The sequence below is a fragment of the Scatophagus argus genome, chromosome 16 (genome assembly GCF_020382885.2).
Source record: "Scatophagus argus isolate fScaArg1 chromosome 16, fScaArg1.pri, whole genome shotgun sequence".
Taxonomy (NCBI): domain Eukaryota; kingdom Metazoa; phylum Chordata; class Actinopteri; family Scatophagidae; genus Scatophagus; species Scatophagus argus.
Window position 1 is genome coordinate 11,868,241 of NC_058508.1, and position 14,419 is coordinate 11,882,659.

Genomic DNA, 14,419 nt, shown 5'->3' on the forward strand with positions numbered 1-14,419 from the left:
ACTCCATTAAAATGAAAAGCATCACAGGAAACCTTATAGTAGTCTTCTTTACAAAATTCTTTAATATTTACATCACAATAAGATGAAAGTCGAGATCGAGCAAGAGATGAAAAGATGTTGGTTGAGGAACACATGAATAATACCTTTACATGTGATTGCGTCTCATTCATCTTTCTGTTTTTCACATTAGTGCCACATTTTAAAAACATACTGTTCCTGGGACAAAAAAATACACATGCCAAAGTTTTTTTTTTTCTTTTACATTTTACAGTCGTCTAAAAATCAATAACCTGTGGTTCTCTAGGAGCAAGAAACTATAATGACTGAAAGAGCAAGTCTTGCTCTTTACGTTTGAGCTACAAAGGACAACCAGAGGATGACTCACTACAGGCCCTCTTTGGGAAAAAAAAATAATGGTCAGTTATTTTGAAATTGTCTCCATGACTTGTTTAACTTGTTGCAAAAGTGCCAAAGGTTCGCCGTTTAAGTTTGAGCTATCAGTTTATGGTGCCACACTTGGACCCTGCCAATCTCCTTTGATACCATAGATGTGTACGTGTGTAACAGTGCAAAAGGCCAACTGAGTCAGACGATGTGACGCCAATAACTGGACACTGTCCAAACTTTGACACTCATAGCCATGGCAATACAGTACAGTAACTACAATATTTGGGCCTGTGAAAAGCTACCAAATAAAACAAGTTTAAGGGAAGAAAATAAGCATTTATCACTCTGCTTATGCAAAATACTGCTTAATCAAAGTTGATACAGATTATAAATACATTTCAAAATATGTACACAGCAAAACAAAACAACAACCTCTATGAAAATAACCTCATAAAGCCATATTACTCTTCTCAGCCTTGCAGGGCTAGTGCAGATAGAGACACAGAGCTTGCAGAGCGGCTCACCTCACCTCCGATTATCACCACTGAAACATGATACAAATCAGCTTTAAAACCATTTGCACAGCCTGCATAGTGGCTTCCCACTGAACAAGCCTGCGGTCGAACCAATCCCAGTCTGGTTGTTCTCCAGAGACACTTCACTCTGCCGCCATTCAGAGCAGCTCGCCACCCAAACCCACTGAGCAATCCTGTCAGTAGAAGGTGCATCGATGTTGAAAAGACTGAGAGGTGGGACTTTACTGAATAAACGCAGGGCAAAAAATCTGTCATGCTTCTCACACTCAAATCATTCACTCTGAACCGTGATGGCTCCTCTCTGTGGACAAACCGTGGCACTGCAACGCATTCTCGCAAGGGGGATTCAGTTTGGTAAGAGAAAAATGCTTCTCATATTCTGCTAATTATCCACAGTGACCATATCAGTTCTTTAAGTGCCTCCTGATGTGGGGTTGGGGTGGGGGGAGGGACAATCCATGAAGAAAATCCTGACAGTTTGATATAAATCTGTGAAGTTTACCAGATCTGTTCAATAGCTGCACGCCAAAATGCTGAGAGTACATTGTTGTGTGTCTGCACGGGGTGCCTTTTCTATCTGTGTGTGTCATTTTTATGTCAGAGATGTTTCTATATACAGTGTCCATGCATGTCTCTTAGCCCCTCCTCTCCCCCTCAATGTCCCTTCTCTCTAGCTGTTGGTGACGGTGGTGCCGCTGCCCAGCTTGATGATCATTTGCTGGCAGTCGTGGAGGGTCCTCTTGTCTCCCAGCTTCTCCAGGGTGCGAGCAGCGTCTGCCAGCATGCCCACCCTTTGACCAGGAGCGGACAGGAAGGAGGGGGGAAGGTAGCGGCATGCCAGCATCACGGCCTCTGCCTGTTCCCGCTGGCCTGGCCGCGTCTCGCACTCCTCTGCGCACACACACACACACACACACACACACACACAAAAAAAACCCCACAGGAATCGTTACTGTGGTGCTTCAGGGTGAGCTTTCCCATGACATCAGTCACCGACAGCCAATCAGACTTCGACAGCTTCTTGTTTAATTACTGATGGGGTTTAGTGCAGTGAACAATTGGGCAAAATGGATGAGAAGCTGATTAGAGGCACTGATTACAGCAATTCAGTGTCTCTCAGCTCTCTACAGCTTTTATTTGAAAAAAAAAAAAAAAAAAAAAAGGCAAGAAAACATCTAGAAATCTGTGGCTGGAGAGCGGCAGCATCCAGTGTTGAGTTTTAATAGAAATTTTAAAACTTCCTTTTTGGTATCTAATCAGAGATTCATGCAGCATTAACTCATAAAAACAATAATCATGTTATCAGAACCTCATATTGCCTACAATACCTTGAAAAAAGCCCTACAGGTACTGAAAGCTTGAACTTGTAGCATTTTCTGTAGTAAGTGCGTAACCGAGACTCCCGAACAAACATTAAGGTTTGCTCTTCGTTGACAAAAAATAAAACTAATAAATTCAAAATATCACAAGCAGCAGAATGCTGATAAAACAATTCTGCCTGCAGACAGAGTGACTTGTGCAGAGTGGATGTTATAACACAAAAACAAACAAAAAAAAATGAACTAAAAACACCCGCACGCGCGCACACACGCACCTGTCTTCGCTCCAGGCGTTGCTCTACGTCGCAGTGAACGATCCAGGAGCTGATGCGTGCGGGTGGGACTGGCCCCCGCCATCAGTCTGGCTGTAGCTTCATGAAGGAACAACTGGAGAGACATGCCGGGACAGGAGATGAGGAGGAGGAGGAGGGATGAGAGCAAGTGATGATGACTCATACAGATTGTTCAGCTCTACCTCAGAGAGGCTTTGAATCCTTGTGAACAACGCTGCTAAACATTTGCCTCAGGGGTGTGGGTGTCTGTGTGTGTGTGTGTTGCAACACCTCCCAGCTAATCTCCACAGAGATTTGTACCATGGACTGCCTGCAAATATGTGCACAGCAAGTATGTACGTGTATATCTAGGTGCTTCTCTTCAAAGTGATGCAATTCTGTATTTGAATTCTAATTCAATTAATCTTTGTTTCAGGTATGTGTGTGTGTCTTGATGCCTGTCAGTCTCTGCATGTGTGTTTGGAGGAGGCCTTTAATAGTTCCCTGAGTGTCTGTCAGTCAGCCAGTATTCGTGTTGTGTCTGGATGTCTGCTTGTGTGGAAATAAGGTCAGGAAACAGTCTTTTTAAAGCAAAAATTTCATTGGATGTCAGCAAGGCAATGAATCCTCCAAAGTGCTAAATGCTACGTGTACAGGTAAAATGTAATGACTAATACATACTCTTCGCATCGCAGGCCTAAAGCTGTGTGCTAGCTTGCGCAGGGAGCTGAGATCTTGCTGGAAGCCTTGGAGCTCCGGTGGAGAGGCTTGGTGGACGCCCGAAGAGCCGCTGGTACTCGCCGGTCCTGATCCCAGAGGACCAGCCCCTTGCTGCTGCAGACGCCACACATTGGTCCTCATCACCAACAGGAGATCACACAACAGCAACTGGACAACCTACAGAAAAAAAGGACAAGATTAGAACTGAAACAGGAGACAGTTTAATGCCAGAACTAGTTACTGATGCCACAAGCTGCAATGCAGTAACAACACTAACGACCTGGATACTGAAATGTCTACTTTCATAAGTGTGGTGGTGGGAAAAACACCATGTGCCTCTGTTTTAGACCTTGAATGAAGAAATATGCTTATGAAGAAAATGTGTGTTTCCACTACAAATGTTACTGCACTAGAAAACAGAAATAAAGAGGACATAAATAAGACAAGAGCAAAAAGAGTGCTGTTAAGATTTGTTACAATACTGAACAATATGATAATCCTCAGTCAAACTGCATTCAGCTGCCATTTTCAAATATTTCTGGGAGAAATCTGATCTAATAATTACTTTATGGTCAATTTCAAGCATGAAACTATGTGTAATGTTTTTGGATTTTTTAACAGTATTTGCACTTAATTGTATTTAAGAAAACATTGTCTGCTTAGAATGACAGCAGATGAATGATGCACTGCAACAGAGAAGTTGAAGGGCATTTTCCACACTCACAGTGTGTGTGTTCTGCTGTTGGTGGCCCAGCTCTGTGTTGCACTGCAGGTACATTGCACTCCGCTGAGACACACATGCAATGCAACTACAATGCACCACAGCTCTGTCCGTAGACATACACATGCTGTGAGCTACCTATCCACCAGCATCACCATCTGCTGAACGCCAGAGGACAAGACACCGGCGTATCACATAGAGGAAACACTACAGGGGATTCACCGTCTGTGGTAAAGTGTGTGGAATTGTAATGCCGAAAGTGTGTATGCACATCCTCAAGTGATTATGTGTGTGCAATTTTCTGCATTTATAATTTTACACATGCACGTGTGGGCACATCTGTCACTGTGTATCTTCTAAAAAAATTCTTTTGATGCAAATGCTGTCGCCATAATAAAAATCAGTCTGACTTTAATGTGCACTTTGTGTGTGTGTGTGTGTGTATACCTTGTCTAAACTAGAGCTGTGGCAGTGTGGTCCTAGGTTGAGGCTGTCTCGGAGCAGGGCGCTGGCCTTGTCACTGTAGCTCAGACTCAGCTGGCAGTTTTCTGGCTTGGACAGCAGAGCCCGCACAGCCCTGAATATGTTCAGACACGCCTTGGGCAGGAGACTCCTGACAGAGTGAGGGGGGCAAAAGAGACAGGGGACACAGGTTAAAAAGTGGAAATGTGCGTCTGCTTGGCATCAGCAGACAAAAGTTATGCAACACGCTCTTAGACGGGCTTCAGACATTGGGACATGTGCATGTGTGACTCACTCTGCATTCTGCAGACTGCGGGGCAAGTGCTCAACAGTCGGATAGAGTCTCTCTGCTGCAGCATCATCTCCTTGGAGCCAGTTAATGATCACCACGGCAACCGAGGACCACCACTTGGAGTGGGGGTCACAGCCTGGAAGTTGAAACAAAACAGTCAAAAGTGAGACAGCCCCAGACAAACAAAGATGCAAATATCTGAATCCCCCACTGCCCACTTTCACATTTAACATGCGTGACAGTGTGTGCTTGCGCACTCACGCGCACTCACACACACAGACAGCTGCTGTCTGTGTTTTTTGACCTCTGAATCAATCTGTTTCTCCCCTCTGGCATAGTCACAACATGCTGAGAGAAAGCAGCCATTTTGACGACTCCCGCATGAGGCAAAACTACTCCATTTAACACTAGCCAACACACACACACACACGCACACACACACGCACACACTTCTAACTCGTTGTGAGCAACCTGAAACTCTGCCAAGAAAAGTCTCTCCATTAAAATCCCTGCACAGCCTCCTTCCCCTCCCACACCCTGCCTCTTCTCAAGGTGATCACCGATTTGACAGCGCTGAAGATAGATGAAGCAATCTAGCGGATGCCTCCCTTTCACCTAGCCCCCTTTCACTCAGATCAGTGATCAGTGAAGACAAAGGAAAGTGGCAGGATAGGGGAGGGACTCAACGCAGTGAAAATCTGGCTAGTCGATCTCAACAATAAAGTATAAAAAATGAACTTTATCGCAATACTTTTCATTTTGCAAGCTTATAAAGGAAATCGAACTACTGGAGCAGGCAGGGAAAAAATGAAGGGAAAAAATGTTATTCTCCCAGAAGAATACTTTACTGAATTTTCAGAGAACATAAGTAGTAATGAATACTTGAACACTTGAATTTGTTGATGTAGACAAGTGGACTAAGTCAGCGAGTGATCAGTTGCCAAGGTTTTAGAAGCTGATTTTGGGCTGGGGTTCAAAACACGTCAGCCATTAGCTGGCACTAATGTTTTTTGAACAAGTGCGTTGTTGACACAAATGACAGTTGCCGTCAGTGACTTACCAGTGACTGTAGCCATGTTGGAACCAATAGCAAAGGACTGGGAGGTGGCACCTGCCGCATCTGATGCACTAATCAGCAGCTGGAGGTACTCCAGGGCATCAGCATACTCCCTGAAGATAGACATGTGCAGAAGGGTTATTTTACAGCCACATGAACATATTATGACCAGTTCAAATCTGTTATTAATTATTTTAGTTTACTTATATCAGTCACTTAAGTTCTCCTTAATGTTGTTCTTCCCTTTGTAACTATTCACATCGTAACTGCATCAGAGTAAACTAATCATGACATTCTTATAAAAAGATATAAATGACACCCAAATTAGACAGTTATTTGGAAGTAGGAGCATCACAATATACTGGTACTGGTATGACGTTCTAACCCTATTATTAAAAAATAAAATACTTATACTGCAATAATAGAATAATATCATGTACGGTGATCTTGTAGTGAAAATGCAACAGTCCTATTTGGAAGTATGTTTTGTTTTCTCACCCCTCGCCCTGGCTGGGGTTTTTTTCTCCACAAGGCTGGGCCACACAGTACAAAGCCTTCTCCAGGAGGTGCTCCCTGAACGCCTGAGTCACCTGAGCAAGAGGATCCACTGAAAGAGAAACCAACAAACCATTAACATGAGAAACACAACTTCTTGAGTGCCCATGCCCAAAACAGGAGGTTTGGATACTAAGTGACACATTTTCAGAGGAGCCATTGCAGAACACAGTTACACTAACCAGTATTTCCAGCCTGGCTGTAGATGCTTTCTTTAGGAGTGTTGCGAATAGCCCAGTCCCCATCCACAAAGAAGCGATGACCCAGAGGGTGACAGAGCCACTGCATAGCTGGAGGCACACTGCCACTGGAGGACAGGCACGCCTGGCGGGCACTGCTCAGGAACACACGCTGTTGGGGAAAAAAAAGACCACAGCATACTAATGATTTTGTGGTTCAGGAGAGTTCACTTTATTTCAAGTGGGTAAGTCCCAGGGTCATTAAAAACTAAACGACTGTTTCAAAGATGGAAGACGTGTAAGTGCATACCGCATGAATTCAGAACAACCAACAGGATTGTGGACAATTTAATGACAGTATATGAACCAAAAACAATGCAATAAAACATTACATCTGCACAACATAAACAAGTGAGTTAGACGACGAGTGTGTGTGCAAACTAAGGGGAACTTACAGAGGTAAAATGCAGAATCCTTGGCAGGCTGGCTTTGACCCGCAGAGCTGCAGACACGTACACCTCAGCCAGAGAGGCTACAGGCAGGCAGGAGCCAGCACACTCTGCCAGATTCACCGCGCTTAGAGCCATGTGCACTGCTGACAGGTGGCTACCATTCAGTTTACCTGCATGCACAGACAGAGATTAAGATTAAAATATGCTGCTTTACAGAGAAGAACATAATGCAAGAAATCACAATAGTGTAATAGCCAAAGTGGTCTGGAATTAGGCCAAATGATTCTGAAACTTTATTCTAAGCCTTATACTGGCATCGAATCAACTTAAACTCAGAGGCCAAGATGCTCTTTGATCACCTGAGATTCTGTCACTTCATTATGCCACCAGAGTTCAGTCTACTGTACCGATTTAATTTAAAAACGAGGTCTTCTTCCCCACCGACTAACCTGTCATGTGAAGCTGGTGCAGGCGGTGGTAAACCAGGGCTGCGTCGCGGCTGCTCTTGCAGGCGTCCTCCTGTAGGGGGCGGTCAGTTCGCAGCCCTCCAGCACGGGCGGCAAGCCAACGGCCCACCCAGAGGCGCTGGAGGCAGAATCGTAGCAGGGACCAGAGTGCAGCACAGGTCAGGTCCAACTGGGAGGTGGGTAAGGGCCGACCAAGAGCCTTTAGACAAGTCCACAGGTTCTGACTAGCCTGGGCAAAATCTCCCTGGGATGGGTGAAAAAGATCAGTGATGATGAGGGAGAACACATAAAAGGTGATCCTGTGGCTAAAGAAGGCAGATAACAAAGGTAACAGTTAAGAAAGGATATTAAAATTACAGATATAAAAATCACCCAATGACTCAATTATGTTCTTAAAATTTCATCTGTTTACATCAAGTTACATAAAGAAAAAAAACAAAAGTTAAACGTACTCTCGCTAAGTCCAGGTCAGCCTGCTTGCGGTGCCTCCAGAACAAGACAGAGGATCCAGAGTGCGGTCTGGTCACAGGCTCTCCGTATACCAACAGCCGGATCAGAACACCTGAGACTAGAATACCATTCAGGAGCCACACCAGTATCGTTGGCAACATCCAGTCCATCCAGCCCCACGAGTCTGCTACAGAAAACACATGTTTTTCGTCATTTGTAATGCAAACATTTAGAATACGTCATACAAATTCCAAACTATTTGTCTTTTCAAAACTTGTACCTGCAACATCAACACCCAGGACACTCCTTCCTGCGTGATGGGAGGTACGGGCTGCAGCACCTTCCACGGAACTGCTGCCAGATGAGCACAGCAGGGAGGCCAGAGGATTCAGTGACAGGAAGAGGAAGGTGAAGGCACACAAGGCCATGCGGGAACGGTCCAACATGCCGGCAGCGCCACTTCCTGCCGCTGTTCTGTTCAACATTCCCATATTCGGCTGCCGAGCAGAGTAGAGACACTTGTTTTCACTCAATGTGACAAATATGTGGAGATTAATTGCATTTTCTAATCTGGTGATGAAGTGCAGCTTTATAGTTTATCAGTTTAAATGTGGGCTGCATACTTTGGTGTCCTCCACCACTGGACTGTCAGGCTCTGAGTCACTGCCACACTGTGAGAAAGAGGTGGGGGAGCCCACATCAGAGGCTGGCGGGGTGGGTAGCTCGTTCTTCACATCAGCTGGTCCATCTACCTCCATGGCAACCAGGTCCTTGAGAGACTCTGGTGAACGGAACAGACGAGTAGTTAGAGAGCCGGAAAGTAAAGACATCTTCAACCGTCAATTTCGCCCACTTGGAGGACTGTTTTCACTTTTGTCATTTCAAGATAACAGTAGCTATCCATAGAGCTCATCACAGAAGGTCAAGTGAACTTTCAAGGAACTGAAATAAACTGCTGAGAGGCATTTATGTAATAAAGAAGAGGAAGGTTTAAAGCATGTACTGTTTTTCTGGGCAGCCATTTTAAGAGCCATGTTCTCCTGTTTGAGTTTCTGGTTGGTCTGCTGCAGGTAACGAATGTAGTCGATGGCTTTCCTCAGCACTGCAGACTTGTTGAGCTACACAAATGTAGAAACATACAATAATACAATTAGCTCCTTCTTCCTCATCTCAATGTTGCCAATTTGCAGATCTCACAGAAGCATCTCATTCTGTTCTCCCACTTCTCCTCCCTCCCACCTTGGCCTCAGTCCCAGCCACCAGATCTTTGAGCTCGATGATTTTGTCGTTAATGGAGGAGCGGTAGCGCTTCTCGATGGCATTGTGGGCTGTGCGCTTCTCTCCCTTGTGCGGTTGGCCAGCTGGCTTGCCGCTAATGGCAATGCGATTGATAGGCAACTTGTCAGTGTCCACCATGACGGGTACTGTGGTCAGGATGGTGCCACCGCCCATAAAGGCCTGAGGAGTTAAATAAGGCAGCACAGAAGAGGGGAAAGATGAAAAATACTGAACTAATTAGCTAAATAAAGCACAGTAGAACCATATTTGAACACTAATTGACATTTTTGCATTGTGTGTTTAAGGTCACCGGGATATCTGCTCACCGTCTTAGCAGTGATGATTAAATATCTAAAGTGTAAACTCAGCTACAACACAGGACACTGAACGATCTCAGTATTGAGCTACATGTGATGTGCTTACCTGCAGCGAAGTGCTCTGTACTGGGGTGCTGGTGGTGGCCAGAGATGTGGGAGAGGCCACAGTAGTCACCATGCAAGGATCATGTTTCAGGGTGGTCAGCAGCAGAGACTCAGCCTTGATGAACTGGGGCTGCAGCAACACCTGAGAAGACACACAGAGACATTCAGTTCTGCTTTTGGTTCCGAGGAGCACGACGCATTCATTTTAGCATGTACAAGTGAGGCTCCCTCAGGCTGCCAGCTGAACACACTTACAGGTACTTGCTGTACGTGGGATGTGATGGTTTGGGCTGGGGTGCTTGCTGTCGTGGCCAGCAGAGGAGACGTGGTGGTCAGCCCTTGGATCGGAGTCTGAATGGTCACCGGCTGGACACTTGGAGGTGAGGATGACAAGCTGGTGGAAGGTTGGCTCACGCTCCCGGGACTGCCAGCTGGAAAAGGTTATGCAAAAGATTCTTTCAACCTTATTTCAAGCTTGTATAAAATGTACGATCCATGACAACAATCCATCCCATTACCTAGAAATCTTACCGAGCATGACGTAATTGCTAAATAGCGTTCACCTAATTAGTAGATTTTTGGTTACTTATTTTGTACAGAAAAAAAATCCCCCAGTATACTTTGCACATACACAACCCAAGCAACAAGCCTCTACTGCCATTTTATAGTTGAATATTACACAATAACAAACTATACACTAATCAAATACACTACATCAGCATATGATATCAGTAAATTGCAGCATCAAGTCAAATTCATAAACTTTACTGGTCAATGGTGCGACTCCAAAGGAAAGAGCCTCTTTTGCTACACTCGACAGTGCACAAGTCAAGGTCTATGTGTTTGTAGGTCAACAGGTGAACTGTTATCTCAGACACAGATGTTAGCAACATTCAGTGTGTCACCTCATGTTTCTTATCAGTTCCAACTGGGCTAGCCATTGCAATCAATTATCAGCATCAGGGTAAGGGAAATTTCTCTAATGAAATTTGAACAGTATCTGAAACAAACTAGAAGCTGTTTTATTTGCTCCTTATCTCCCTGTAAGAAGAAAAAAAAGTGTGTCAAAGTTTTAAGTGGATGTTGTAGATACTTACATACATTACAATATGTACTGTGTGCATGGAGGTTACGTGTTTTCACTTAGCTCACATTTTCAAGCTGCCGAGCAAAGTCTATTAGATTAGGACTCGCATATGATATCAGATCAGGTTGAATAACCTAGTGTCCTTACTTGGCCAGTACAGTACATGTAAAAAGCCAACTTTTGGGATTTTGGAGTTTCACGTGTGAGATTTCCAAACTAGACCAGCTTGGGATACATTTATTTTTTAACTGCACTGATTTGAATGTTTTAATGCATTTAAAACAAATGAACTACATTTTGAAAAGCCCAAGAGTCACCGCCTTGTATGTTAAGAATCAATCAAACAGTAATGCATGCAGGAAAACACATATTGTTGAGAAGGATAGTTAGAGCGTAATCACTGAAGAATCAACGTCAACAATCATATCAGTTCTAAACCCAAATCTTATAGCTATAAAAATGCAACATTATATAGAAAAGCCATTTTCACTACTTTTTCACACTGGGGATATCTTCTATGAATCACCTGTAGTTTTCCGGGAACCAAATAAGACTTGAAGACTATCTTACTGACATCTAGAATTTTAAAACTTTTAAAAACAAAAAGAAACAAAACTACTAGTCTATTTCAGGTTAAAATCTTGCTCATCAAAGTTGTTAAAACAAATACAAAAAAGAAAGAAGAATAAGACAGAATAAGATAAAGGACAACAGGAGCCTGACTACTGAAGGAGAGAAGAAAATAAGATGACGCAAAATAGCTTTTCAAAGCTTTTAACTTGGATTATTTACCTTAATTTCTTAAGCACCTGCAGAAATCATATACTGTCAAACTAGCCCAATAGGAACTGGAATAAACCCCAATAAACACCAGCATCAAACAGGTCTTACCCGTGTAGCTGTTCTGGCTGCTGAAGTTGGTCCGTGCCTGTTGAGGCTGAGTTTGGGCCTGAAGCTGTGTCTGCGGCTGTGGCTGTGATGGAGTTGAAGTCTGGGGTGATGGTGATGTGAAGAGGGCCTGGGGCGCGGTGCTGAAAGCTGGGTTTGGTCCTGGTGAACCCTGAGGTGAAGCGGCCTGGGTTGGAACAGATGGGCTGAGAATAGGTTGGGGCTGCTCCACCTTGAGCTGTCTGAGGTTCTGAGTCGGCTGCGTGGAGGCAGGCTGCTGTCTCTGGGTGGAGTTGGGCACCTGGGCCAGGGGGGATTGCTGGAAGGTGGGAGGCTGGAAGGACTTGGAGGAACTACGGGTGATGGGAGGGCCCAGAAGTGCATCCAGGTGGGGGCTACTGCTCAGGATGGAAGAGGAAGATGTAGATGGAGGTGTTGTAGTAGTGGTCGGAGGGGCAGCTGAGGTGATGGACTGGGTCAAACCAGGAAGCTCTTGGGTGGGAGGTGGCACAGTGTAAGGAGGGTTATCAAACAATCCTCCAAACTCCATCTCCTGGTTGCTGATGAGCTGCAGCATGTCTGTAAAGGAAGAAAAACCAGAATCAAAATCAATGCTATTGACCGAGTATGACCGATACAAGTAATTAATAAGCCCAACCAAAACCAACTTCTCAGTAGCAAAGTGGCTTTCCTGCATTTTCACCTGTACTGCTGTCTGAATCGTCCCACATGGGGTTGACGGACTGACAATTTTGGATAGCAATCGATCAATCAGTTTTTCAGAAGAATCATACAGATCGTGGATTTAATGTTCTCTTACACCAGTTTCAAAACTTCACATAAAAGAAAAAAATTAAATAATAACCAAAATGGGATCTAAATGGATAAAATAACAAATCCATATTCACCAAGCAACCATAAACACTGAGCACAAATATACTGTACTTTCTAGATCTTTGTCCACCCATGTGCAGTGAGACAGTTTATACTATTCCTGCTGCTGTGGGCCAAACAACTACCGTACACAGAACGAAAAGAGAACTGGTCCCATGCACTGCAGCTGACATTTATGAAACTAACTTAATTACTGTCTCTCAGCTATTGACATAGTGGCTCCAAATAGCATATGGATACAAGGTCTAAAATGTTCCAAAATGTATTTTTTCCCATACAAACAGTTATGGTTCAATGGTCGATGATTAGATTAGATTAATATAAGAAATGTAATGCTCAAAATAAATGTGACAACAATATACTCTGAGTTTATTCAAGTCCCTGTTATATTCTGCTCTACAAAGATACCGAATTGTTGTAAGGTCTCTAATTTTGACCTGATGTAATATCCTGAAAAAAGGACACTTTGAGTGTATGTTGTGTCTGCAGTAAAACGCACAACCCTGGGTTTGTAATCCACTGTTTTGTATGAGGTGATCGCTCTTGACCAATCAGAGCGCGCCTCAGACACTTGCAGTGCCGATCAGCCCAAGACACGAAAGAGAGAGAGCGCTGTCTGTGGCATAGCGCGAGGTTACCATCGAGCAGCATCATCGAGGGTTACTATCGGTCAAATTTAGGAAGTGGGAGAATACGGCTGCAGGATATGTATTAATGTTACAGAATACGGAATGCGCAGTGTCGCCTCTCACGTACACGCATGAGCTATTAACACGAACATCTTAAAGGAAACGAAATATACTACTGAGATTTATTGGCTTAAACCGTTTTCTTTGATGGAAAGATTAAGTAGAATGTGACCATAACGCACAGCGTGACTGCACTGCTACGCTAGTATTTTTTAGCGCAAGGATTTCATTTAAAAAGCATATAACGTTAAGGCCAGTGTTAAAAAAAAACGTGAATTCAACAATAAAGAAAGGAAAACCACGAAAGCCGTCAAAGTAGCACACCACACCGATAATTTCTTATTTTTTTATAGAAAATATAGGTGTGCATAAGATTTGTCAACTCGGTCGCCTGAGGCACCATGAACCCATCAGGAGGAGGAATGAACGACAGTAACCCCTGTCTGTGGAGCAAACTGGAGGCGGGACGTACTCACGACCATTTACCAGCACGTTAGCCTCACATACCTAGCCTCAGCTTAACTCTAATAATCGGTTGGTTGTAAGGAATAATGCAAATATGACAGAGTTCTGATAATTTAACCAATACCACCACAATCATACAGCGAAACCACTTATTATCACCTCATCTAACCTCCAAAGAATACTAGCGTAATGGTTAACGTTAGCTAGTCTTGCTCATGATGGCTGATAAAAGCTACGCTGAAAGCTACAACCTTTACGTTGGTCACTTGCGGTACTTTTACGATGGTGCTACTTATATTTATAAAATAAACATTGTATGTAGAACACAGGAAGCAAGTTATAATGACAACTGAAACACATGGCGTGGGGAGGTAACGTTGGCCGTAAGTTACAGTGTTATTGGTTTAGCTTTTAGCAAACGCGACTGTGTTAGCTACTAGTGTGTTAGTTTCTTACCATCAATGTCGCTTAAGAGGGCCGTATCAATATCGCTGGGGTCATTAAGCGACAGTGTTGGATCCAGGTTATCCAACGAAGGATCGTCAAAAGATAGGCTGTTCATCTTTACTCTTCTGTCTGGCTTTCCAATGTAGACTTGACTGACTGTAAAATCGCTCAGAGGGGAAAAATCGGTAATTTCTCACGTCCCTACATTTGCCAATGCGTCAGATCCTAAGTGTATCTGAACGCACAAAGTGAGCTTCAACTTTTTATTGATGTATCAACTAACTACTCACTCCTACCCCCATGATCATCCAGTGAAACTTGTCAAACCAAGCCAAACACTGAAGCTTATTCAACACGAACATGCTCACGGCAAGAGCCGA

The 14,419-nt window shown here is 43.9% G+C and overlaps 1 protein-coding gene across 2 annotated transcripts; it reads right to left on the minus strand.

The window, feature by feature from the left end:
* Nucleotides 1-36: 36 nt before the first annotated feature.
* Nucleotides 37-14,411, minus strand: srebf1 (sterol regulatory element binding transcription factor 1). 2 transcript variants are annotated; one of them, XM_046414964.1, is made up of 19 exons: nt 14,049-14,411; nt 11,548-12,123; nt 9,825-10,000; nt 9,571-9,711; nt 9,109-9,327; nt 8,873-8,987; nt 8,493-8,650; nt 8,150-8,366; nt 7,872-8,053; nt 7,402-7,663; nt 6,956-7,122; nt 6,504-6,672; nt 6,265-6,373; nt 5,770-5,879; nt 4,713-4,845; nt 4,403-4,568; nt 3,196-3,411; nt 2,518-2,629; nt 37-1,814 (listed from the first exon to the last, which is right to left on the minus strand). In XM_046414964.1, exons 1-19 carry the CDS (start codon nt 14,152-14,154, stop codon nt 1,594-1,596), a joined length of 3,555 nt encoding a protein of 1,184 aa, XP_046270920.1. In that variant the 5' UTR covers nt 14,155-14,411; the 3' UTR covers nt 37-1,593. The 2 variants fall into 2 exon arrangements, with proteins under 2 accessions (XP_046270920.1, XP_046270919.1); XM_046414963.1 differs by having other exon boundaries at nt 7,872-8,056.
* Between the last annotated feature and the right edge of the window lie 8 nt (nt 14,412-14,419).

Excerpts from the sequence above, each read along its gene's own strand:
- srebf1 (XM_046414963.1), bottom strand. The coding sequence starts at position 14,154 with ATGAACAGCCTATCTTTTGACGATCCTTCGTTGGATAACCTGGATCCA. Across the intron at positions 8,988-9,108 it reads TGGCTGGGACTGAGGCCAAG|CTCAACAAGTCTGCAGTGCT; the intron begins GTGGGAGGGAGG and ends ACATTTGTGTAG. Across the intron at positions 7,664-7,871 it reads CTGACCTGGACTTAGCGAGA|GGAGATTTTGCCCAGGCTAG; the intron begins GTACGTTTAACT and ends CACCCATCCCAG.